The 27,308-nt window shown below is 43.8% G+C and overlaps 1 protein-coding gene across 1 annotated transcript in view; it reads left to right on the forward strand.

The window, feature by feature from the left end:
* The window catches only part of DNAAF8 (dynein axonemal assembly factor 8), a 97,078-nt gene that overhangs the window by 29,658 nt on the left and 40,112 nt on the right, over positions 1-27,308 (forward strand). Inside the window, exons 11-17 of the mRNA XM_075436977.1 lie at positions 202-393; positions 2,948-3,103; positions 7,841-8,035; positions 16,582-16,698; positions 20,150-20,294; positions 22,484-22,796; positions 25,579-25,685. Of these exons, the coding sequence (XP_075293092.1) occupies positions 202-393; positions 2,948-3,103; positions 7,841-8,035; positions 16,582-16,698; positions 20,150-20,294; positions 22,484-22,796; positions 25,579-25,685 (1,225 nt within the window). The remainder of the gene's footprint in view (positions 1-201; positions 394-2,947; positions 3,104-7,840; positions 8,036-16,581; positions 16,699-20,149; positions 20,295-22,483; positions 22,797-25,578; positions 25,686-27,308) is intronic.

Below are 27,308 nucleotides of genomic sequence, written 5' to 3' on the forward strand. Positions count from 1 at the left end.
GCTCTCCAAGAAAAACCAAAGCGCTTAAGGAGGTGTCACTGATATAATGACCTAGCTTTTATGGCTCATGCTTCCTCTTTGATAAATGCTCACTAGGTATTAATTGCCCCTCCTGTGATGGCAATGAATGTAATCATTCATGATGATGAATGCAGTTCCAGTAATCCAAATGACTTCCATTTTCATACTTTTCTTTGACAGGAAGCCTCTTACTTGCCAGATATTGACACGTTGCCTAGACCACAGAGTGGGAGAAATGAGATGCTGCTTATGACTATTTGGCTGTCAAGTTGTGGCCAAGTAGCTGCAGACCAGTGCGGTGGGCAGGTGCCTAACGTGGTGCTGGGAGCAGCCAACATTTACCAGGCCCTTGTGACATGGCTTCTGTCTCTGGTGAGTACATGTAGTGACAGTGCACAAAAGAAGGTTCTGCATAATTAAGGCTCTATTTTGCCCTCCAGTGAATATATAATGATTTTTGAAATCTTCTTTCAACAGCTACAAAACAGTGGCTGAACAAAGGGGAAATTATGTTCTAACTCATCTTAAAGTGAGTAAATAGAAGTCTTCCTGAAGTCAGTGGGAGCTGGATTGTGCCTGTAGTTTACAAAGAACAGGGCACAGAAAGTAAAAAATTGTATATACTTTGTCCTTGGCAAAAAAAAGCACACAGACACGGGTCCATATTTCTTACCACTTGTTCTAATTGAGAATAGAAGCTTTCTGACAGTCAAGAGGGCTATAAACAAGCGGTGGTCTGTTTCATCTTGATTGCCCTTTGGATCACATATTTTTCTCCTCTGAGGAAACCACTTTTCCTCTCACTCTTCCCATTCATCTCATATTACCCTTTTGCCCTAGGGAAAACAGGCAGTGTGTATTTTTCCTCCCCTCTTCACATGTTGGCCTCGTTCTTTTCCCTGGTTGAAGACATTGGCATACCAATACCAATCCATACTCTCAAGGTAGATTTCATGCTGAGCGGACAGCCTGCACAAGGCTTTTAAATCACTTAAACAGTATTAATTGTTAATGATGTTCACACTTCCATTAAAACATTGCTAACATTTTTTAATGTTAGTTCAATGCTAATGAAAATTGCCACTTGAACAGCCCCAGAATCTGAATCTTCCATTTGGAAACTAGTTAGCTCATGACCAGGTGCAGTGTGAGCTTCCTTCCCTTGTGTTATTCCCATTTAAAAAACCTGAGCTCAGCTCTGACTTGTAGCAGCTCTCTCCAAGGCTGAAAGGGTATCTCAGCTTCTAGGGCTCAGTGTCACTCTGCCAAGACTATAGGGTCAAATATTGTGATGGACTTTTGCCCAATAGAAGCTGGGGTAAAATCCACAATTTCTTAAATGGCTCTTGTATAGCAATGAAAAAGTCTGCATTTCTTTAATTAAAGTGGAAAGGTTGAGGCATTTTTAGACCAAATTCTCACCTGGTCATAATCTACATAATTCCACTGGTTCACTGGCTTCCTGGCTTGTGTAAATCAGCATATCTTTATTGATTTCATTGGAGATGATACAGTGATTTCTAGCAGTTGAGAACATGATCCTCCAGGTATGAGCATTCCCCAGTGGCAGAGCTGCTGCAGAATTTCCCATGTGAAACCCATGTTCAAACCAGTCAAGGACTTGGTAGTGCTATTTTCAATGATACAGCTGAGCTATACAACAGTTTGAAAATCCACTCAGGCCCTGTGTTGAGAACGTATTTCTGAAGGCGTTTATCTCCCTGTAAATACTTTTGGTTTATATATGCAGTAAATAGCAGAGCTATTAATCCTTCTGGAGATCATGGTGATGATATAAACCATGAGAAGAAGACTTGGTGATTTCTGTATTCACCAGAAACCTGGGAAGGAATTATAGTCCTGTAATTCAAACTTGCCTGCCTCTTCATCTAGTGTGTGATCTAGTTCGGGCATCTCTGCCTCCCATGGCTGCTATTCCTTTCTCACGGCTTTGATGGTTCCCTGTGTCTGACTTTCCCGTAGCCTTCTGCACTCTTTCACCTGCTACCCAGATTTCAGGATGCTTTGAAGCACTACGGTGCCTTCCCAAATTGTTGTAGGTATCTTTCCTGTCTCTTTTCTACCCTGTAATAAAGTTTCTTGTGCATTCTGTGTGATAAAGAGCATCACGTTTCAGCCTGACTCTGAGCAGCCTGATGAGCCAATGAGTGGTCTGTCCTACTGGAACCCTCTCTCTGGAACCAAACTGGTGTTCATGATGAAACAGGTCCAGTGTACATCTAGGGGCTGGCAGAAGTCACTTTTTACCCTTCTTGTTTTGGATCACATATGTGTTGTCGGAAAATAGAATGTTTGCCTCCCACGCGCATGTGTGCACAAGAAAACCTATCAAAAAGAAATCACCTCTGTCTGACTAAAAGGTGTATTCGCTGGGTAGGGATTGATGGGGGGCTGGCTATTAGTGAGCACTAGTAGGGAAGACAGGCTTATTAAGGAAGCCTGCACTAGCTCCTCAGAATGGCATAATCACTTAGCATTAATTTTTTAACTGAGATTGGATTGATCTCATTATCATTAATAAAGGCAGCACACGGTGCCACTGTGACAAGAACATGCAGTGCAGCATTGACAGGGACTCTGCTCTCGTTTCTTGCGAGACTGGGGAACTAGTGCAAGTTCTTGCATTCAGATAGTGGAACTGGTGGCAGTCAGACCTTGCAAGTCCTCCCTGAGAAAATAAATCCTGTGACTTATCAAAACCTATATGTTATTCCTATTTAATTTGGTCTTTATTGATTTTTCTACTGGCTAAACCACAAATAATCCACTGATCAAGTGAGAGTGCTCCCTGGATTGTTGTACATTATGGGGTTCTACTCCAAAGCAACAGAGCAAGATACAGGGTTATTTTCACTATCAAAATACAGCCATCTAAAAAAGAAATTCTGTTCAAATGGATTTACAGGTGCCTCCTGTGAAAATGAAAGGTGGACCCAAAGCTCCATTTTGTGTGGTAGGGCTGCAGCAGGCCTGGCGAGAGCATGGCTTGGCTCTATATGCATGTCTAATGCCAGCAGATGAGTCTTCAGCCCAGAACAGCACCAAGATCCAGAAGATAAAAGTGAGTAGCAGCATTTACACTTGCTAGTCTTGCACAACTGCTGTAGGCAGTTAGCACAGTTTTTCACTAAGGATCAGGCTTGAATATGCCAGTTCAAGCTCAAATTTCAGCAAACCAGGATAGAGCAGCATAAGTGCTGCTCTAAATCAGAGTGGGGGAACAGCCCAGTACTGTGGGAACTGAAAGACTGCTTACAGCTAATTGCCAACTCAAGCTGTCCTCAGTTATGCTGAACTTAGATTAAATTGAGAAACCAGATGAGAAACCAGCTCTCTATGGCATAGGCTTTTGTCTCTGCTGCTCATTAGCTGTTAATATATTTTTGGTGGCTGTAACCCCACAGTGCAGAAATTTGAGTGGATTCAGAGGAGACATGTCTTTGGCATATATTATGGGTTTTGCTCTTATTTCAACCATGTGAAGGGTGTGGCCCTTGAAAGGGAATATTGTCTCGCTATTTGGCTCCCAGGAGTCAGGGCCCAGAAGCAGAACCTGAGACTCGATTCCCTCAGCTCTGGTAGACTACAGAGTCTGTGCTGTGCAATGAAACACCAAGCTGAAAGGTCTAGAACACGAGCTGGAAACGTAGCACATGTAGGTGGCACAGTGTAACATAGGGCATGATACGAGCTTGTGTCCTGAAAACAGCAAAGCTATGAAATAGCAGCTCTGGGCCCTAGTTTGTTGGTTCTGTCATTTCGCAGAGCTAATATGATACAGTTTGGTACTCTGAGCATCTTGTTCTGCTTTAAATTTTGGAGACAGCTTGTTAGGTGTTATTGCTACTCTTGCCTGGTATAAATACCTATCCGACCTATGCAGTATAGCTGACTCTGTGTGTACCCAGGTATGTATGGGGAGCAGCGATCTTTGTGTACTGAAGACCTCCTGTGGGTCACTTGCTTGAATAACTATCCTGTTACTGAATAGCCTTTGAGGTGCTGGCCCCATGGCCTGTTGAGGCTGACAAGTTTCGGGTGGCTCAAAGCAATGCTTGTGGCTTTAGCAAGCTGGTAGTAGATTTTCTGCTCTAGTTTTGCCTGCTTCACCCCTGGTAATGTTAACAGGAACGTGACAAGAGGTGCTCATTCTTGACACTTCCTCTATGCTGAAAAGACCTCACAGGACCCAAAAGCAGGCAGTCTTAGGGGGGCCCCCAGGTCTCTAAATCACGCCTGCTGAACACTTCACGTGAAGTTTAAATGGAAGAGTAAGTGTAAACAGGTTTGAAGAACGTGCGTAAGCTTCCCCTACTGATCTGCAGCAAGCGTTTTTCACTTGCAACTGCCTGCCTATGAGCAGTAAAAATTAAATTTCCCATGATGTATCACAAAGCCTGGAGTACGACAGTGCTCCTGCAAGTAAATGATTAATGCTGGCAACAAATGTCACTATTAAAACACTACCAAAAAAACTCAACCCCAAAACAATAAGCCACCTTTCGGTTAGTGTTTGAGCACCTGTTGGCAGAAGCAGCAGAGCTAATGAGACTAAGCAGTCTGCTAGACTTGACAAGGGCTTAATGTTGACTTCTGTCTAAGGCAACTGAATTCAAGATGGTTGCTCTATGGAGCAAAGAAAAATGGAAGAACAGAGACTGACCTGCCTTCTGTCCACTTGCCTTGTCGCTCTCTGCTTATTTCAGCTGAGGAGTTGGCCAAAGCATCAAAATTATTGAGCACTGAGTATGCTCAAAATATGTATCTGGTGTCATGGAACTGAAAGAACTTTTGAAGCTGTGGGGTCAGGCTGCGCTGAATATTTGGTTGGAGCTGGGAAGGGTTGTGTCACAGGGAGGTGGGGCGAGCCCTGCAGAGTTTCCACTCCACATGTAAATTGTGAATGCTATTCTGCTGCCCCATTTGCAGTTAGTGACCCTGCTGTTGGGTTCAGCTAGTCTGCACAGCAGCAAACATACCAGGCATTTGGATGGTGTTCCTTGAAGCAAGACTATGTGTAACTGAGGTTTCCTCTCATTAGAGGCTTTACTGTATGCCTTTGTGGTAATAATGACTTTTGTCAATTTTGCTTTCCTGAGGCATTTGCAAAGTTGCTGCTCTTTCCCCAGCAGAGATCTAAGCTGATAGGAGCAACAAAAGTCTTTCAGAAATGTCAGCTGCAGCAGAGACAAGGGAAACAACAGCAACTATTCTTATATCCCCATTCCTTCACTTGAGCAGCTTCAACTGTTGTTGGAGAGAAATATGGTAGATTTTACTCTTCACACTTAAGTCTTCAGTCTCTCACTGTAGTGTTAATGTACAGTTTTTTAATGGTTGAATCTGATAACAAAGTTCTGTTGTGGCACTTGCTGGTTCGTGTTCCAGTTGTCTCCTATGGCACAAAGAGAACTACTTATCAGGGCTTCCGTTCAAAATAGGACTGGGTTTCCAGGCATTTTTGTTGCATGTTTGCTATAAGAATGTAGCAAAATCTTAGTTACTTTTTTTGGATTATGTAAAAAAGACATACCAAGTAGTGTAAATGTTAGTCAGAAGCATTATGACAAATTGATATTTTAGTGTTCTTAGCGCGTAGAGTCCAGAGTCCATTTTCAGTGCCAAGGATGGGTATGTACAAGATTATGCAGCATGTTATGTACATGTTTGTGCCTGCTTGATGCTAGGAGGGAAATGCCCGTCTTTCTCTGTGTATCTGTACCCATATCTCATAGTAGCAGCAAAATGACAGTAGTCCATAGATTTTCTTCGGATTACAATATGAATTTGATTTTTACAGCAGCCATTGGATTGCTAGACTAAGCCTAAGGATGTATCTGTATGAACAAGGCAAGGTTTCACTTTCCCCAGCTTGCCCCACTGTAAATTCCGAACCCTGGTGTGACGGAACATGCGGAGTGTGTTTGTCTCGTTGGCTTTGATGTTATTTGATCCTGTGGCTTGTTGTGTGATATAAGGTCACAGCTCTCATGATGGGGTACAGTTCATCACCCAGAGCTGGACCAAGGCAGCCTCATATTTTCATGTTACTATAGGTTGTTGCTGGGGTTTTTTGTTGTTTGATTTTAGGTTGTTGGGTTTTTTTTCCCCAATTGTTATTAACTGGAGCTGAGCTATATTCCAGACCTCTAAGCCATCAACTTAATTTACTGGCCATTTCACTGTCATATGTGTGTCTTTTATTGTTTGTCACATGTTATTTGTCCATCCCAAGGTCTGATGGTTATCCACACAAATATAATAATAGCTTCTCAAGGCAAAAGCTCCTGTTCTGCACAGATCAGTAAGCTTTTTGGCTCGTTCAACTAGGATGGCATCTATTCCTATATGAAGTGGTTCTGCTATGTTTCCTCCCATTTTTGTCAGTTTTTTGGTGTTTGGTTTGTTTTTTTGTTTCTGTCCTCCTTCAAACAACTGATAGAAGCGAGGCGAACTTGAACAACCCTGCATGGTTTTGGTTTCTTGACTAGTTATCAGAACAAATGGTTATACACTCACCTCTTGTAATTCTTGCATGCTGATAGACAAGCTGCAGTTACAAGCATGTCTGATGGGAATTAGATTTGTACAGAGTATGCTTTCTAAGAACCTACTAAGCATTCCCAATTAGGCACACTAGCACTGTGCAGAGCAACGTGGTTCTTGTCTGTACACTTCAATCATTTAACAATTCTGTGGTGACTCAGAAGAGCTTGCAATCTCTGTTGTTCGATTTGGAGCTTTTTTGCAGGCCTTTCCTGCTTGAGCTCTAATTTCCAGGTGTAATGATGGCTGGTGTAGAGAAGATGCTTTGCATAATTGTTGATTCTGTTAATTTCTAATTGGGTCTTACTGAGATCATCGATTTTGTTCTCTGAAAGTTCTGCTAATAAAGAACCAATCTTGAAGAACAAAGAGGCTTAGAGGGGAGGTTAAATGGTGGATAACTGTAATTTAGCAGTGCAGTATTCAATATTAATGTATAAATATTAATATTAGTATCACTCTTAAAAAATCTTGAAATTAATACATCTTTTCATTTTTATTCGTACAAAACCCTTTGCAAATTAATGTTTCATTGTATTGGGTTGTTTTATGGTCCTGTTTATGTCGTTTTCTCCTCCTTTAAGTGTGGTATGTATCTGTTTCAGAGTAATTTGTGGGCTGATGGATGTCACGAGCCAGTTATTTTATACCAGTGTCTTGCAAACAACTGAAGATTGCTTTTAACTCACCAGTCATCATCCATGGTGGAGTTTTATAGCTGAGCAGTCTGAGTGTGTTGAGAGCTGTGGTGGAATGGTGATGTTAATTCCCCCAGCCCCTTCACCAAGGGGCACTTTGAGTGAAGTCTATGTGGAGGCATGTCCCCAAGCCGTGGGGTGAGCCCTTCCACACAGCTGGTGGGTGTAGCTGACTGTTGAAGGCCCAACATCTGCTCTCAAGTCCCGTCTCCTGGGTCAGGAACCCCGACAGTATCAGGACTTTCAATTCCGTCTTTAGACCTGGGAGTAGAGACTTTGTGGGGTGATACCAGGATCATGGGAGGAGTGCGCTTTCTGTGGGTGAGGAGACAAGCTTAGAGCTCTGGTTGCAGGGCTGTGGGGTGTGATGGTTTGGGAGGCTGACGGGTGTTATGCTGGGGGGTTTGGTTCAGAGCAGCTGAAGTGCAGCTGTATGGCAGATGCGTGAGGCTGGGATTGTTGCAGGCAGGGAAAGAGCTGCTACAGGTGCATGGTACAGAACAGAAAGTTCCTGAGGCTGTCATCAACGGTTTTCAACCATTGACTCTTTGCAGACTGGAGATCATCTACGAGGAACATCTATTTTTCACCAGAAGACTTCTGCATTTCTAGCTTGTACATGGCTTCCGGATGTTATCTGGTGGAGGGCAGAACTGGCCGATCACTTCCAAAACCAGCTGTGTCCACTTCTTCCTGAAATTCCCTCTGTCCTGCTCAGTTTCATCACTGCTGTTAATCCTGATCCTCAGGTACTGTACAGAAATGCTTGGACTTCTGGAAATTTTTTTTCTTATTAGGTCCAGTAATAGCTTTTGTTCTTCCAGTGTTAACAGATATTCTCGTTTACTTTAGCTAAGGATTTAAACAGAGTTTGAAAAGAAATGCTTTGAAGCAGCCTAGATTTCCACTGAAGTGTATGAGATTACAAGGACATAGCACCTCTTAAAATCAAGTGCTTAAAAATCACTTGCCTGCCTGAGATATCTGCAAGAAAGTTCACCTCATGCTGTCTATAAGTAGAATGATAATTAACTTTTCACTTCTGTCAGGTTAGCAAATGCTCCATAATAAATATTCAAGTGAATGAAATGTTACAAGAATTCATTATACTTATTGGGGGAGTTTATTCCTGGAGGGCATTCCGCATTGCTTTTAGGCTTTTAACAGCATATCCTATGTTAGTGTAAATATTTAGACCAGGTTTTCAAAGAAGCACTGAGTATGATCTGATTTCTGTACCTTTTGACAGAATGTTCTGCTTATTTCTTTCCTATGACATCACCAGCCTTTGGACAATCATGTTCTTTTCCCAGTATTTCTCAATCAACAAAAACCTCGAGACACAGTTCCAGGGAATGGTGAAGACTGCAGTTCTGGTTCACTACAAAGTTTAGTTCTGAAAATAATATAGCACGAGAACTTTTCTGCAATTTGGACCAGATTTGGGGGTTTACTATTACTCTGTGGGAATCAATGCCATGAAAGATTAGGGCTTAGCAGTGCACTCAGCAATTTGCCTAAAGGTTTATCCCACTTCTGTGGAGGAAAAGGAGGCTTAATGCTGTTGATTTGCAGTCACTGTGGCTTTCAAGTAGAAGCAAGTGCTATAAAGCAGTCTGACGTACTTGTAAAAGATAAATCTGCTGTACACATTTAAAGCATAAAATAAGGCATCATTTAAAACAGTCAGGGCTTTTATGCAAATCCTTTATTAGGGAAATTATAAATCATTAGAAATTGAACAGCAAGATAGCAGGCACTTTCTGGGGGTGGATCTTTGCCTTGATGCCATAGAAAAACTGGAGTCAATTTAAAAACCTTATTCTTTTCCTCAGTTCAAATGCTCTGTGCCACCCAGGTTCCCAGACCTGAATTACACTGAGACCACTAGGTATCATGGTTTTTTGATAGATGTGTCTTGCTATTCAACAGAAAGGCTGATTTCGCAAAGCAAAGCTCAATGAGCCAGACTCTCAGCAGGCAGCAGCTAACCCTGTTGTCTGCCCTGAAGCTTTACAAAGTGATACCAACTGAGGCTGTTCCCAAGTGTCATTGAAATACAACCAAAAGCAAAAAGTGCTCCATAGAAAATTCCATATCATATTCTTTTAACTCCATAGGTTTGAAGATTTTGTACAAGGGCAGTGATCCTCGCTTGCTTTTTATATACTTATGTTTGTTTTGAGGTGGTGTATACAAAACTAAGTAGACCAAAGAACCTGCTACTATGTATTGGAAAAGCATGCAGTGAATACGTATTTTTGCTCCAGGTAGATAAGGCTGAGACAAAAATCCTGACATGCTGATGAAACAAATGGTTAGGAGTGGAGGGAGAGGGAACATCAGGTAAAATTGCTGTCTGCTTGTGTACTGACTAGCTCTGTGTATGATTTTATGAGCAATTGCAATCAGTAATTGTAATAACCTTTAAGCGCATGGTTTTTTAGTGCATGAGCCAATGTCTTGTTTGCAGTCAATTTGTCTGTTGCTTTTTCAGTCTGTTCTGGACCCCAAACAGACTGGTTTTCTCTTGCTGTTTTCCTCTGAGGGTTTTTTATTGATGCTATGCATATGGCCTATGAATCTGCAGTAATTCACTTTTCCTATGAAGAGTAGACTCACAATGCAGTCATTACAACCCCAGGTTAGGTTAGGAGTGATGTAATCCCCATGGAAATTAAATGCAATGTCTGTTGTCAGCAAAAAGAGGATTGCTTCATCTTAACATAAAATAAAGGTACTTTCTCCTGTTAAGCCCTAGGATGCAAGCATTAACCTTAGGGATACAGACAACATATGTAGCCGGTGTTGATGCTTCTTTTCATCCGCCTGTGTGATCCATTAAGGCATACTGGGTTTCTCTTGCTCTCAGTTGTTCTGGACATTTGCCGAAAGGGTGCAGCCCCTAACGCTCGCCATCTTTTTGGTCACCTTCCAGAGCATCTCCTTGAACTCCCAACCTAGACAGGTGCCTGCCATGGGAGAGAAGTCAGGGCACAGCAGTATTGCATGGGTGAGCGTGTCAGTGAGGTTTCAAGCAAGATCCTCCATCCCTAAGTCAAGGTGAATGAGATTTTTTTTTTTTTCTTTCAGTTCCACTAAATTGATTTTGTTGTACCTCCTGGCGATCAGTCACCTACTTGCTGCTCCTTCAGTTAGTTTCCCTGCTGACTGCCAGTGCAATGGTTGCGTTTTCTATTTTGAGGTAGTAGTGCTGATTAAGGGCAGGTCTACACAAAGTTCCTTCCTTGCATTTCACTTCAGCAAATCTCTATTTTTTAATTTTTTTCTTTAAATGCAGTTTTACCTAAGCATAGATAAGAATTCCAGAACCACATCCAGGGAGTTAAATTTGCCCCGATGTTGTAACTCAATGCTGTCAAAAACTTCAAACAGCACAGACTGAACTAACAGGAAGTTTGATGTATGGGAGTGGACTCGCAGAAAGTACAGCAGTTCTTTAATGTGGTATTTCTGTAACACCAAGTCAGACTTTTGGGATTTCCCTGCTAGAGAGTTGAGGGCAACTGTGTTACCGAGGAGCTCTACATGTATACAGCTACGCACAAACTTTGAAAGTTGCAAACATTTTTTCAAGACTGAAATAACCATGTAGCAGAAGAGCTGTGCCTTGCTGAGAAAATGATAAATTACTGTTTCATGCTGTGGAAAGGTGGGCCCAGATGCATCACTTGTTACTTTGTGCACTTAGGGCACTTAATTTAGACATGTGATTGCCCTAACTGTGGGTAGTCTCTGAAGAGGGAGAGAAAGGCATTTCCACAGGATCTTGTGAATCTGTGTTTTAGCACGAGCTCAACAACAAAACTGTGAGCTTTAGTGTTTGAATGATGTAATGTTTTTTTTGTTTAGTCATCATGGCCTTAGCCCTGCCGAGGGGCTTCAGCATCTTCCACTGCCTTTTACTATAACTTCTTTTAACTTCCATGCTAATGAAAGACTTGCTCCGAGAACTGCCACTTACTACCACATCACCTTTTCACCCTACTGTCTTCAGGCCCTTGGATATGTAGGCATCGCCTTTCACACTTCTCAAATCGTAATAACTGTAATATGCTGTGGTTCAGTGCCGTGTAATGTTGGCAATTACACTGGTTTGATTTTGGGTTATTGCCCCATGTGTTCTCTCTTTCTCCTTTCGTGCTGTGTGAGAAGGAGCAAACCAGCAGCTTTGAGCAGTGCCTAAACTAGACCATGTAATGTTTTGTGGGTAGAGAGCGCAGACTGAGCTGCCTGGAGTGCAACCCAATTTGGTCAGCTGTTAGACCTGATCCACATGTTGCTGTAAGCTCACAGATTTAGTGTATGGCTCAGGGCTGTGCTTTCCTCCTCTGAAGCTTCTGCTGAGCCTTATGCCACAGCTTAAAAAACTTTATTGTTGTGCAGCTGAAATGGGCATTAGGGAGGGATAAACCACCCAGAACAGCATCTGCTTCCACAAACCAGACCCAGCAGGATGTTGAGACAGGTGCCGGCCTCTACAACCAGCAGCTTGATGGTTTGAAATCCAGACTAAAGTTGTAAAACAGGAGGTTCATTAGGACAGGTTCATCCTGCCCTTTGCTTTCCAAATCTTGCTTGTGTCTTGTCTTTATCTGAGTTGGTGCTAAGGGCCAGGTTTCATGTGTCTGGCACCCTAAGTCTGCTATGCACCCTGACAAAGCTGTACCAACAGCTTTAGTGAGAGCATGTCCATTGACTGGTGATTCCACATGGATATGACTTGTCTATGGGTGAGACATTTGTCCTGGGGCCTCATTTATGTGCATTTATAGAAATTAATCTATAGCTGCAGACACAGGATAGCTGCGTGGTTGTATCTTTATGAGGCAGAAGGTAACATCCTGACCCTAGCTGAGCCCTGTTGGAGTTGTCATTGATTTTAGTGGGGCCGGGAGTTCAGGCTGTCATTGGCATTTGTAACTAAAAAACCCTAACCTTTCAAAGGAAAAAGGACTATGATGATGTCTACCACAGCTGGCACAAAGATGAAGGCATAGCTTGGGGAGGAATAAACCATTATGAATTTTCATTCTTCCTAAAATTTGATAGCTCACAATTAAATTGCGGCCATTGGTAATTATTTCAGAAAAGAGCAGCTTAAAAGAACTGTCAAGCCATTAGTATTGTGCGTGATGGGCAGAAAGGGTAGAAGTTATTGTCTCATCCTTTCTCATCTGTGTTTTAAGATATCTCTTTCCTTATCCAGAAAGGGTGCAAGGGAAAGCGAGGTCCATCCTGAAACTGCCTGGAACCAATGGAACCGTACATTTTCAGTGGCAAAGGTCTCAATTAGCCCTTTCTATCCCCAGCCTTTTTGCTGCCTGGGATCTTCCTACAGTTCTTCCACATTTCCTATACTAGATCCTGTAGCCATTTGAAGTGAGCATGCACAGTGAGGAGGGAAGATGTGTAGGAAACAAGTTCAAAGTTGTGTTAATCTGAATTCCACAAGGAATACTTCACTAATGCATGGGGATTCTTGACAGCAGGTAGAAGAGAGAGTATGAGGATAATTCTGCCAATTCAGGGGTGTGATTCGGTGAATCACATCAGACGTGAGCCTTGCCTGTGTGTTAGCATCGAGGCCTTTGCTAGAGTGAGAATAACGCTTTTTCTCTGCTGCCACTGGTGTGGTCAGTGGGGTTGAAAGGGAGAGGTTATATACAGATAGAATTTACAATCTGTCGCTGCAGGTAGTGGAGGATGCAGCATCCTGCTCCAAGGGATTTGGTCTTGTCTCATAGTGATAATGGCTGAACAGATCTTTGCATTGAAATGTACCTTGCCTGTACGATGAGATTGTGGAGTACATAGAAATTCTTCCTGCAGTTTCTGTTTGCCTGTGGTGGCTGGGAAGCAGTCTAGAAGACTCATTGCAACTTAAAAGACTCTCTCAGATCATCTGACAGCAAAAGCTATTTCTTTGTTGTTGGAAACAGGATCAAAATACACTGTAAGCAAGAAGAAGAGTGGTCATATTCCTGTATGACAATTAAAGATTCATGGTTTTGCTGCACGCAGCTCCAGTCTTCTCTACAATCTGCTTATTCTTGTTTCTGCTCAGTATTTTACTACACATTTTTGTTCTGCTGTGGATTTCCTTCCCATAGCTGTCTGGCTTCATCTCACTAATATTGTCTGAAACAAAGCAGTAGCTCTGGGTTTCTTTTTAATGCTTTTTGGAAAAAATGGTGTGTGTTCAGTCCTAGAAATGGTACAAATTGGTCTTTTCCACTGTTTTAAGGTAGCAGAGATCAGAATTTGTCTCCCAAAACAAATAAGAGAAAGGATAATTGACCAAAAAACCCTGCAAATAGGAGGTAATGGATGTGCCCTCCTTTCCTGCTCTTTCTGGTCGTGGCGGTATGGATGGAGAGGATACCAGCGCTGTAAGAAGCCCTGTTTTCTTACAGTGAGGGGTGGGGGAGACAGAGTCATGGAAATGGTTGTGCTTAAATGATTCTGGGTTTTGAAGCCTGTCACAGCATAAGTCAGAGTATCCCTGGGGCCGTTGGCCAACTGTAGGGTACCTGTAGGGTACCTTTCCTCCCTACTGCAATGCCTTTTCAATGAGGTGTGAGATTATTACAGTGCTCTGAGTCTGCAGAGCCTTAGAGAAGAGGAATTTTCAGGTAGGTGTCAAAGGCTGAACTGCCTTTTTGCCATTCTGCGCAGTGCATGGGGAGGGAGTCTCCTCTTTCCCCCGCCAAGAGACAGGTCAGCATTTGGAGATGATGCATCAGCTAGCCTGGGAGAGACTTTCTGAACTGCTGCATTTGCACTCAAGATTTGCTGCTACTGTAATGCTGCTGGAGATACAAGAGGGGAACCAGCCCTGAGGTGAAACCAATACAATTCGCACGCCTGTCCTCACTCTCTTTGTGGAACATTAAAAGTAGGATAAAGATAAATAGTGTCACAATCGCCAAAATTTTTTCAATAAGAATGGGGTCATGCAGCTGCCTTCTGAGGGTCATTCTGCATTATATGTCAAGTAGGGATCGTCTCAATATTCTAACAACTGACGTGGGGCAATTCTTTCCTGCATGAACAGGAAAGTTGCTTTCTTCCTATTTTTCCTGCACATTGCATAGGAAGGCAATGTCAGGAGTTCTCCTCCACTGGCACGTTCTGGCTAGACTGGAAAAAGCAGGCGCTGTTGCACTGCAGGTATCTATGTGTATTTTCTTACCCATGAGGAAACGGATTTTCTAGGAGAACAAAGACTTTTCAAGTTTCATATTCTGTTGCTTTGTGAAATCACATTCAGACTGGCTGCTAGAGAACAGAATCTGACAGATCCCAGTAACAATATTCCACAGGCCTTGATTCCCTGGTAGATGTGGCCAGATCCCTGCTTTGGCGGGGAGGGAGGCCGGCCGTGTGTCCGCGTGCCTGGGATTAGAGCTGATCCACAGCTTACACCATGGTACTCCCTAAAGGTCGGCTTTTTACCTTGAATTTCCCAAGTTGCGTCCTCTGTGTCCTAATTAGGGCTGGATGATTATAATGGAGGTTTCTATGGAAATGCAGGCTGGAGTTGATTTGACCACATTTGTCGCTTCTTTTTTCCTTCTTTCTGAAAGTTCATAGACTTGAGGATTATTCAAGGAACAGCTTGAACCCCAGAAGACTGGGGTTTTGCTGCATCCCCATTTTATAGGCCTTGTCTGTGCTCACTACGTTGTGCCAGTGTTGCATGCAGGTCCTGGCAGCAAACACTGGAAACAGAGAAGATCTTCTGTTTCCTTAAATCAACGTTTTCTTGCTTTTCCTCTGATGATATTTTCCACAGCAGCCTAGAGTTATATCACAAGTGGAGGCTGGTGAATGATGAATTGCAGGACGAAATGGACAAACACATTGAGAGATGTCAAAGCTCTTGGTTTGCTGTAGTTGTGTTGACTGAAACTGACTGAAAAGTGAAATCCCCAGTTCTGCTTTTAGGCAAATATCTCATGAAGCACAGGAAGTAGAGGAAGGTTGCTGAAGCAGAAAGGCAGATGTCAGAGCATTTTTAATATTATTCAAATTAATTTCATTTTCTGGTTGTTGTTTTTTAACATGTAGAATTATATGAAGTACCTATCATTTGCCAAGCAGCACAAAAAAAATCTCTCGGGTGATTACACAATTAAACAGCATTATATTTACCTTGTAATCCAGAACGGACACTTCTTCATGCAGGGCTAGCCCATTTTGTATCCATAATAAAAGTCCTGATGAGACCATGTTGAAATTTAATTCCTTTTTTGTTGTTGTTGTTGAAAAGCTCTGTCCACATGAGATGAGGACAGATTAATGACAGCTGTGAATCAAAGTAGGGTCTTAGTGAAGCTACTCTGATTTGCACCACCTAAATCTATGTCTCAAAAATCACAGTTGTTCTTTTGGAGTTATTTTTGTATATTTTTTTTAATCTACCTGAATGCATCTGTATTTCTGGAGTGCCCCATTGTGGTGTAGCTATGTACATCACTTCTTCCCAAACCAGAACTTGACAAACATGACTTAAAAGCTATATTTGTTCCTGGACTATGACCTTGCTTACCGAACGTGCAGTCACAGCAATTTCTCGTGAGTGACACTTCCTTAAACTTACACTTGTACAAGTTGCTTGCTTGGCTACCCAGAAAATGTAGGAGAAACAAAATAGGATGCTGAGATTGAGAAATGCTAAGCTTCTGTGAAGCTGTGACCTAAATGCCAGAGTCTTTTTGCCTATCCATGAGTATGTGGCACAATAAAAATTACAGATATCTGTCATTTGTGGTGACATGAGCACAGGAGAAATGTCCTATTTTGGTTACAGGCATGTAGAAGTTCATGCAATTCTTTCCCTACCCTTCCATTTGATTAGTTAATTAGAGCATTCCTTTAACAAAGCATTTTTCCACTGGATGCTCAGCGCAGTCATGGAGAATCAAGGTCTCAAGCTGCTCAGCTTGATCCTGCAGTGCCTTTTTCATGCAACTCTTGTTTGTGTCAGTGGGTACTCTGCGTGCTGGAGAGTCTCTGGGTTGGACCCTGGGAGTGTCCAGTCTCTCAGGAAGCAATTTCAGATTCATATTCTTGGGATATCACTTAATTTGAGCTAGTGGTATGGTTGTAAGAAAGCAAATGATAGATTAACAACACTGGACTAGTGAGTTTAATCCACTGATGTGCATCCTTATATGCTGTCTAGCCATAAAATATTATTTTTTCCTAGCCTTTTATTTTGAGGGATCAAGATAACATATAGGTAAGAGTTGTCCTTTGTGCGTTTCAGGCAGTGGAGAAGGTGTTTGCAGTGCCAAACGGATTTTACTGGCAGACAGTTGAAACTGATGAAGAATACTTCCCTGATAGCAGCGACATCGAGGCTTGCAGAGATATAGACACTGAGGTAAAAGGAAAACCAAACAAACCACTCCTTTCTGACTTGTGGGACGATGTGGGAAGCTGAGAGACGATGAAGTGACCTGCAATATTTCAGTCTTGAGGTTTCGTACAAGTACTGATCTTGACGTATTTCTCACTCAGACCTAAATATATCAGCTGAGTATTGTGTGCCATCAGTATTGATGTGCTGATTGCTCTGAGCCACAGGAGATTAAACTATGAAATGTGCGGGTTGAAGAAATTGCTACCAACCAGGTGCAAATCAGTAACTGTAGACAAAATTCTGATAACCCAAAACCACTTGACTGCAAGCCAATATACAAAACAACATTTGTTAAACTTGCTCTCAGAAACATTAAAATAAAAATTATGAAGCTTCTGGTACTATCTGCCTGACCTACAGTAACTGTGTATGTGTTACATGAGCAAGTAGGAAGTAATTCTACTTGATTTACCCCGGAAGAAAAGATTAAGGTAACTTAAATTAGCTGACATTTACCTCTGTTTAGGAGTGTGTACCAAAATGTGCTAGACCTCCACCCATGTACGGTAACTTGTTTACTATGGTAACTCACCTTTCTTAGCTCTTCTGCAAGACAAAACATAGCATGTTTGACCTGACAGAGTTCAGTTTCCTGTTAGCGTGGATTCAAGGTGATGCAGGTAAATTAAGTTCTTCCTGAACGTGCAGCAAGCCTAACCGGTTGTTAAGGGTGTACCAGGCTTGCTCCTAGAAGATGCTTGAAGTCCATAACTAGGAGCTGAAGATACCTGGCGCTTGGCTGGGTAGACGAAGGGAGAGCCGTGGATGTTGTCTACCTCAACTTCAGCAAGGCTTTCGACACAGTCTCCCATGATATCCTCCTAGGGAAGCTCAGGAAGTGTGGGCTGGATGAGTGGTCGGTGAAGTGGATTGAGAACTGGCTGAATGGCAGAACTCAGAGGGTTGTCATCAGCGGCGCTGAGTCTAGTTGGAGGCTGGTGACTAGTGGTGTCCCTCAGGGGTCAGTACTGGGCCCAGCCTTGTTCAACTTCTTCATCAACGACCTGGATGAAGAGTTAGAGTGTACCCTCAGCAGTGTTTGCTGATGACACCGAACTGGGAGGTGTGGTAGACACACCGGAAGGCTGTGCTGCCATTCAGCGTGACATGGATAGGCTGGAAAGCTGGGCAGAGGGGAACCTGATGAGGTTCAACAAAGGCAAATGCAGGGTCCTGCACCTGGGGAGGAACAACCCCATGCACCAGTACAGGCTTGGGGTGGACCTGCTGGAGAGCAGCTGTGCGGAGAGGGACCTGGGTGTCCTGGTGGATGACAGGTTAACCATGAGCCAGCAGTGTGCCCTGGCTGCCAAGAAAGCCAATGGGATCCTGGGGTGCATCAAGAAGAGTGTGGCCAGCAGGACGAGGGAGGTTCTCCTTCCCCTCTACACTGCCCTGGTGAGGCCTCATCTGGAGTGCTGTGTCCAGTTCTGGGCTCCCCAGTTCAAGAAAGATGAAGAGCTACTGGAGAGAGTCCAGCGGAGGGCTACGAGGATGGTGAGGGGACTGGAGCATCTCCCCTACGAGGAGAGGCTGAGGGAGCTGGGCTTCAGCCTGAAGAAGAGAAGGCTGCGAGGGGACCTAATAAATGCTTATAAATATCTGCAGGGTGGGTGTCAGGAGGATGGGGCCAAGCTCTTTTCAGTGGTGCCCAGTGACAGGACAAGGGGCAATGGGCACAAACTGGAGCAGAGGAAGTTCCGTCTGAACATGAGGAAGAACTTCTTCCCTCTGAGGGTGACGGAGCCCTGGCACAGGCTGCCCAGGGAGGTTGTGGAGTCTCCTTCTCTGGAGATATTCAAGACCCGCCTGGACAAGGTCCTGTGCAGCCTGCTGTAGGTGACCCTGCTTCGGCAGGAGGGTTGGACTGGATGACCCAAAGAGGTCCCTTCCAACCCCTACTATTCTGTGATTCTGTGGCACAGTTGGGAAATGCCTCATGTCTTCATTACAGCTCTCGAGTTGCCTCAGGAGTGCTGTTAGTGGGTCCGTACAGACCTTCTCGTAGCAAGGGCAGGGTGCTCTGCAACGGAAGGCAAGCCAGGAGCTGACACTGACAGCAAGGCAGGCAGGGCCAGTGATCTAATGGGCAGGGTGCAGTCCCACATTACCCAAGCAAGAAGAGCAGAGCAGGTCCAGCAGCAGTAACCAGGGTCAGCCGACAGCTCACACTGAGAAGGCCAACTTGGAAAGTCCATTCAGCGGGTTAGGATAACGGCCAGAACCAGTGACATATGAGACTAGGCCAAGGCATGCCTGCAACCAAGGTCAGAGAGAGACCAAAGCCAAATGCCTCGCTCCTCAGCAGAGGGGAGACAGGCAGTTACTGGGGTTTCTCAGTGCTGGATGGCTGCATTATCGAAGTTGGCCCTGAGCCCAGGCAACCAGGCCCCAGGGACTCTCATAGCAGCTACAGAAAAATACTTCCTCGCTGGCTGCTGTGAGTATTGGGTTAACATCAGGAGAGCTTGAGCTGGATGAACATAAAGAAATGGAGCTTTTATTCCTAATTAGACCACTTTTTAATGAATTGAGTAAATTTATATCTTCATTTATCATGATGGTATAAGCCTCATAATGTGTTTATGGGGGAGTAGCATTTCATTTAAAGTGTCCAGTAGTGATGAATTCATTTGGCATTCACTGCAGCCATAAAGCTTGCTGCTGAGGATAGCGTTGTGTTGCTTTACATCCAGGAGAACCATGCACAAATTTGAGGCCAGTACAATCGTGCTTGTCTTATCTACGGCTAGACAATTTATTACCCACTGTACCACATAACTTCCTGGGGTAAAACGCTTGCTTTTGAAACAATATGATTCTTCTGATGGGAAAGTAATAGTAATTTGCTTCCCTCTTGGGTACAGACATTCAGTACGTGTTGGTGTATGTCTTCCTACATGCTGGGATGGGCTGAGTTAGATTAGTCTGGTAAAGAAGATATCAAAATGTAAATTTGGGACAATACCAGTGATCTGTCTGCCTTTTGATTTATTTTTTTTTTATGTTGATTTTGGTACTTTTGTAGGTGTAAAGGAACAACCAGTTTGTCTATTATTATAATTTACTATCTTTCTGAAGTACATGAAGTTAAACAGCAGGAGTGATACGCTTCAGTCTCTGCCCCAGAGAACTTGCAGTTTTTACTAATAGGTTTATGGGACAAAAGACACAATTATATCAGCAGAAATAGATTCAGTCATAATGATCATAGATAGTTATGATTTGATCTGAAGCTAAGAGCCTACACTGCTGAACTGCACATAAACATAAAATAAAAGAAAGCCTCTTTGTAGCTCTTACAATGTAGATAAAGCATAGGAACTAAAGGTGAGCAGAAGAGACACAGCTGTGTGGTCGTTGAGGACTTGGAAGTATTTGGCTCATTTCTCTGATGTGCTCTTGTGTTCAGGTTGCCATGGTACTGCTGTTTGAAACTCTGTTCCGAAGTCCCCTAGCTACCCATCACATGTTACAGCTGGTACTCAGTTCTGGTCTGGATATCTGTGGACTCCGCCTGCTCTACCCTCAGCAGGATGTGCTCCTCTCTAGCTCAGGTGAGGTCTCATTTCCTTCAGAGATTCCATTGTGTGACAATACTGAGGTGAAAGCAAAGATCTGTAAATGTACTCAGATGAAGAGTGATGTGGTGCTGTGGGCATGGGGGAGAGGATGTCAGATCTACATGAGTGTTGCTTTGTCAGTTCCAATATCTTTCCCAAAAGAAATGATAAAAGATCTTGGGCTGTTTCCTTCCTTCTGTTCCCAGTGCTGAATATTCATTAGTTGAATTTTTAACCCTTGATACATTTTTATGTCTCAAACTGCTTTAGTTGATGTTCCTTTGCAGCAATCTTTCCCAGACTGTAGTGCCCTAAGCTTCAGGGTTAGACTCATGTGAGTTAAATACACTAAATTAGTTCCCACTGATTTTCCTGAAGGTTTTAGCTGCAGAAAATCCAGCCTCCCCCTTCCACAATTCACCCCCATCCTGTTGCCTATGTGACTTCAGAAGCATGGACAAGAGTACTGATCTAGCCACCCTCTAATTGCTTTGGCTGACAAGCCATCACCAAAACATCGCATTTGCCACTAGAAGATGATCTGGGATGGGAGACAAAGAAGATAAGGCAAACAAAAGTGATAAGGGTCTTTGAATTCAAATTACTAAGTCTTGAACATTAGACACAACGTTTTCAAATATTGGCATGTACCACTCAAGTCTTTATTTTTTTCCATTTGTGAAATAATGAAGCCCATCTTCAAGCGTGTATGGAATATTAGGAGTTGCTACTGCAATATAACTCTAGAGCATCAGGCATTAAATTAGCTGCAAAGTACAGAGATTACTTCTGCAGTATGGTATGGTTTGTATGTTCTTTTAAGCCAAGAAGTTCTGGAAGTTTTGTACGTGATACCACCATGAATACAGGCAATACATTTCTCTCGGGGAAAGGTATAGGCAGGCTGAGAGTGAGAGAAATGAGTTCTCCTCGGGCAGAAGGTGAGGAAAGACCAGCTTAATCGGAGACAAATTCTCCAGTCTCTGTGCCCCTTTTTACATTTGAAAACAATAGGAGCAGACTGCCTTCGAAATGAGCTTGCAGTTGCAGTTGTTTCAGCGCTGTACACATACTACATTCATACTGATAGCTGGAGAGATGAAGAAGGACTCCAGAAATGAATAGGAAAACCATAAAATCACCAGTCATTATTAGGAGATGACAGGCAGCAGATCTGCTTCAGTGCTTTGTATCACGCACCATTATTTAGGAACATTTCGTATGAAGAGACAATTCATTTGAGCTGAGAACTGCTATGCAAGTTTGTAAATTAGATTTTTACCCTTAGCTTGAAAACTTTAAAATGATTGTTTTGAATATTTACAGCCAGTTTCTGCATTATCTGCCTGCTCTGGAGACTTATGTTCTGGCTTCTGATTCTTATGCAACAAATGATGTAATTGAATATGTTTTTAAACCTTAAGGAAGAAAGTGATGCACCTTGCTTCTTTTTCTAACATCTGCATTAAGAACTGTGGAGGAGCCAAGCTTGCTCTTATTCTGGGGTTAGTTACTGAACCCCAACCACGCTGACAGTAGACATGGAGAAAGGTTCATCAGAGACATAGGGAAGAGTTGCACAGGAAATAAGGGAAGCCACAGTTCAAGTCCTGGCAGGGAAATAAGGGCAGCTAATCAAATACTTGCCTGGAAATGTTGCCTTACAACATAGTACAAAATCTGTATTTGATACAGAATGAAATAATCTAGAAAAGAAGTCTGTGAATTTCCAGTTTGTGATCCCCTTCCCAGCGTTCCCATATCTGATAAAAATTATAGAAACAGAAAACACAGACTCATATTCTTGTCCTATCTCCCCTTTAATCCCCTTTAATCCCCCAGCCTTCCTTGTGGGCATGACTACCGTACTGCACAAGAAGTTGAAGTGTTGACTTCTAGTGTATCAGCTGCTCCGTATAAACTAACCCTGTGTACACTCCTTTCCACAGCAAATATGAGGCAACCAACTCCCCTTTCTTTAACAGACTAACGTGAATAATGTCAGATTCACTACTGGGTAAAAACACGCAGCTGGTTGCCAGCATATCACCCACAGGACAGGTAACCAGCAGGTTACTTTGAAGTCTGCCTATGACAGAACTGAAAAGAGCACTTGAGTGAAATGAATGACCTTGGGGCGGATTGTTCCATGTTTTAGTCATGCATGTGTTTGTCTTTCACAGAAAAGCTGCCTGCTTCCTATACTTCCAAGACTGGCAAGGTGCCACCAGTGCTGGCATTAGGCGTGAGAGGGCCTAAAGCACGCAGCACCTTGCAGAGTATTGTTGGGCCATCTGACCCACGGCTGGCTAGCGTGACGGACTGCAGTTCCATCAATGCCATCTACGGCAGGAGCCCAGCGGAGCCTCTCGTCTACCTGCCCTTCCTGGACAGCCATGTGCACGAGGAGCTGTGCCTCTGGTTTGGAGCGAGGGCTACGTGTGCTGTGCTGCCTGCTGGTGTCCTGGGTCTGGCTTCCCGATGTGACAGAGCAAGGTGATGGCCCTGGATGTTTTTGAACTGTGGTTGTTCCCACAGGCAAAGCGTGGCATGGAGGCCAGGCAGGCACGCAGCTAGCGTGCTTTGTCTTTACATATCAGTCTTCTGCTAAAGGTCTCGGTGACCAAGAGTGCAGGGTGGGAGCAATCTGTCTGCTTTTATATTTCCAACCAAGTTACTACAGTCTGCATAAGTCCCTCTCTCGCAGGACCGTCTCCTCTGCAGCACATAATAGATGTGTCAAGGGGGTCAGGTGTGGGACTCCTGCAGTTGCTACCTATCCCTTGTTCCCTGGTGGCTAGGCCTGTAACTCATACGCTTGCAGCACCTGCTCTTGGGCCCTATATGCCTGAAACATCTGATCAGACTGATCTGAGACCTCTTCCAGCTGTGCCTGGTGCTGGAGGAGGGCTGCAAGCGTGTGCCACTGAGGGGCCCTTTGCTTGAAAGCCTGGTCTAGCTTTGCCCTATGTCCCATCCATATCAACTGATTAGAGATAAGGGCCTTCGGATGGCAATAGTTCTTTGGAGGATTATGACAGAAGTGTGTGACAATGAAGGACGGTTTATAAACTTTTAATTCTAGCAGTCAGCATGAGAAATGCAATTTAGGAACTGATGGCATAGCAATAGGGTGCCAAAAAGTGGTGGGAACAAGTGAGGTTCAGGAGTCTGGAATCTTGCTCTCAGATGGGTCTGGGTACGGCTGCAGAAGGAACTGGGCTTTTAAGCGTCTAGGAATCCATCATGCGACATAGACCGTCTGCGCTAGGCTGTGTAGTCCTACAGGGAGAGGAACCACAGCTCCCACAGACTCACTTAGACTATCTCGGACAGAAATGGATTTAGCTAATGTTTTTTAATCTTCAAGTTGCTTGGTTTGTAACATTGATCTTAGGCTGACAGAATGCCTGCTGTTGGCCTTCCTCAGCAGAGCAGAGGTGTGTGAGGGAAAGGGCTGGGTGGCAGGGAGAAAAGCTTCAGCAGCTCTGTGGCAGTCAGCACTGAGCAGCCCTTACACACCACCTGTGCCTCCAGAGAGGCAGAGGAAAGGCTGAGCTGGTAGCCTGGACTCTTGCACTCCTTCCCAGCACTCTTTTCCCAGACCTCTCAGCAGCTTTTTCCTCGATGAAAATGAGTACTTTCTACAGCACAAAACAAACATTTCCCTTCCCGACAATCTTGCAGCTTCCTGGACAGACACTCAAACCTACAGACCCAGGAAGCACATTGTAAATGAAGGGCTGTACTGTGCTCAGAGGTCCCTTTCCTCTGGAGGATCAGAGTAGGCTGGCCTGCAGAGGGAAGAAAAGATACACTTGTCTTTTTCTGGCTTCTGAAAGACGCCCCTGTGGTTGTTCCAAGCTGAGGCAGATCTGTGGCTTTTGAAGCATTTGTTTTACAGTGCTTTATCAAAAGACCTGGCTTAGGGCTTCAAGGAATTTCCACCAACCAGGAGGATATCAAACTGTATATCTCCTCTCCCTATCTGTCATGCTTGTCACGCAGGCCTGTGCAATCACATGGGATGCCAGCCTCTACACTGGGGTTTCAGGCCCTGGACATCTCCTTTCAATATTGCTGAACTGAATAAATGATGCTGTGGTGAAATTCCCCTGCAGAAAGCTCAGACAAGGCCCTGCACCTGTAAGTTCTGGACAGATTTTTAAAGATCCCGGCTAATTGTGGATACTGGGTGCAGCGTGGCACGCTGTGTCAGTGGCAGCAGGCTAGAGGTGAGGTCTTCTGCAGTCCTGGTGGTGCTTTCTGCAGACTGGCAAAGTGCACCCGTGTAGAATTAATCTGATGCTCATGGAGGAACTGTGTGTCAGAGTTCATTTCTGCTTGGCCATGAACAGTGACTCTCATCATTTTTACTTTTAAGATTTGAAAAAAAAACAGTTTGGCAAAGTTTCATTCTCTTTTTTTATCTGTTTGTTTTCATCAGGGATGCTTTTTTCCTCTTACAAAGGTGATGAATTCTGCTCCTTCAGTATAAGCTAGCCAGTCCAGAGTGGTGCTACATTCTAAATAATGCACTTGTCTGTCTTGTAATGCTGGCAATTTGGTCCATTGGGAGACAAGAATACAAACTGCAACTCAGATTATACTTGCAAATGCCATGGTATTATACTTGCAAATGCCATGGTCCCCTGGGAGCAAACAAGCAGGGTGTATTCCAGCCAGCTCGGTGGCAGGGGATGAGGCAGGCAGGTTTGCCTGAGCAGCCTGTACTTCACAGACCTAGCCAAACTGTTTCACCGACTACAGTTTGTGTTGCTGTCCGTCCCTGCCTTTCAGAACCACACCGTGCTGTGATTTGGTCCTTTTGGATATGCAGGAATGCTGTAGACTTTTCACTGCCGTGAATATCTCTGCCAGACTTAATAGTGCTTGTTGCCCAACATGAACCTTTAAAACTCGTTAAACGCTGGCTAAAGAACCAGAAGTGAATAGCAACTATGATGTATTTTGGGTAGGAAAAGCTCTGGTAAGACAGCCTGACATATTTCTTGATTCCCAGATTTCCTTGACAAGCTCGCTGCTTTACATTAGCTGCTTTTACATGAACACAGAGAGCCTTGGGGGGTAGTAATATAAGATGATGTTCAGTCAGAGAGACCTTGATGCAGCTCATGCCACAGACAAGGGATTGAAATGGCTTTTCCAGTAAAGCAGTTTTACCAGAGAAGCTTCTGTGGCCCTGGGTTTGTTGCAGAAAGTAGGTTTGTGTCAGAGCCTGGTATAACAGCTTTTAGTATTTATTGTCTTTCTTTAGCTGTCAGAGTCCTTCATCAACTAGGGCCGAAGCAGATGAAGAAAATGTTGATTTCCAGGGCATGCTGCTGTCTCGACCTCCAGCAATGCTTGTCTCGACTACCAAAGGTCAGTGTTAGGAATGAATCTTGAGGTTTTGTGGTTCTCCTTCACTGACAATATTACCTTACTCCAGCCCACCTGTGTTGGGGAATTCTGCCTCCCTGGATTGCTCAGTGCTGAGACCTGGCCAGCTTAGAGCCAGGAATGAATTTCTAGTGAAACACCGTTGCCTAAAATGAAGTGACGGCGGAGTGTTACCACCTCATACTCCTCATGGGAGTTGCTGCTAGAGTCCTGTAGGCGGCTTAGATTTCACTGAAGGGTAAAAAAAAAACCAAAACAAAACAAAAAAAACAATCCCCCAAACTAAAAACCACCCAACGGGAAATCTCTGCAGATAGGGGCCTGTTCATCATAGAAACAGTCATGTGAAGACCTCACAGTGTCCTTAAACTGCATGTTTATCTGATTAGAGATCACCTACCTCTGCTGGTAACAAGTTCAGTACCATCATCGTGGGTGTGTAATGGTTAAAACTTCACTCAGGGCAGGACTGACCACACAGTCAGAAAAGAAAGCACTTCATGGGGCTAATATTAACTGGCTATCACCTGACTCGGCGCAAATCCCTGTTTTCCCTTTGTAGGAGTAGTCTTCCAGCTTCTGAATTCATACCTAGCTAGCAGTAGCTTACTGTGTTCAAGGGAAACCTGCCAAGGCATGCAGGCCTTATAACCAGCTAAGAAGGATCTCTGGGGTATAGGGATGTCTGTGGTAGTGGGCCAACGTGCTGACAATCTTCTGTAGTGTGGCGTGGCACAGCGGATCTTGGGCACAAGTGATTTTTAGACATTGCTATCAGAGCATTGCTATCCGGTTTCTACTCCCACAGTTGAATATAGTTTCACAGGAAAAAAAACCTGAGGGGTGTGGAAGCTCAGCAGCTGTCAGGGAGAAGGAAAGCAGGGTTCTACTGACATAGAAAGAAGACACAGAAAATTTTATTGCCAAAGGAAAGAAAGTATAAGAAAAGAATGAAAGCATAAGTCAAAAAGATGAAAGGAGTGGAAAGTGACAGAAGGTGACAGAGAGAAAATGGAGAAGGGAGAAAGCAGAAAAAAAAAGGTCTCAACTCAAGTAGCTTGGCAGACAGCCCTTGGCTCTGTGTTATTTGGGATTGGTATTGATGGCAGCTGGTTGCTGCTGATGGAATGAGTCAGATTTTATGCCTCCCCTTCCTTTTATGGCCATTAATGATTCACATTTGATGTGGGCTGCCGAGTTACACCACACCACGTTCCATCTGTATTTGGGCTCAGGAAGTCACTTTCAAGCTTTGCTCCTCAGATAGATAACTGTCACAGCTAACATGACTCTCAGAAGAGAAGCTGAAAATCTGGTCTGGGAGCAGACACCCTATGGGGTTTTAAGGAAAGGAAGCATTCAGTGACTCCTTCCCCCAGGTCTCCAGCAGCTTCTCTTGGAGACAGGAAGATACACCCATGCAGAGCAAGCAGAACAAATGTACTGCTGCTCCCACCAGGTATATCTGCAGCTTCTCAGTAATCAAACTTTTACTGACCCTAGCAGGTATTCTCGTTGATTTTGGGATATGATTATGGTGTATGTGAATTTTTTTTTTAAGTGTTATCAACTAGAGAGGAACCAAAATCTTACCACCTGCAACCC

The sequence above is a fragment of the Opisthocomus hoazin genome, chromosome 15, assembly GCF_030867145.1.
Source record: "Opisthocomus hoazin isolate bOpiHoa1 chromosome 15, bOpiHoa1.hap1, whole genome shotgun sequence".
NCBI lineage: Eukaryota > Metazoa > Chordata > Aves > Opisthocomiformes > Opisthocomidae > Opisthocomus > Opisthocomus hoazin.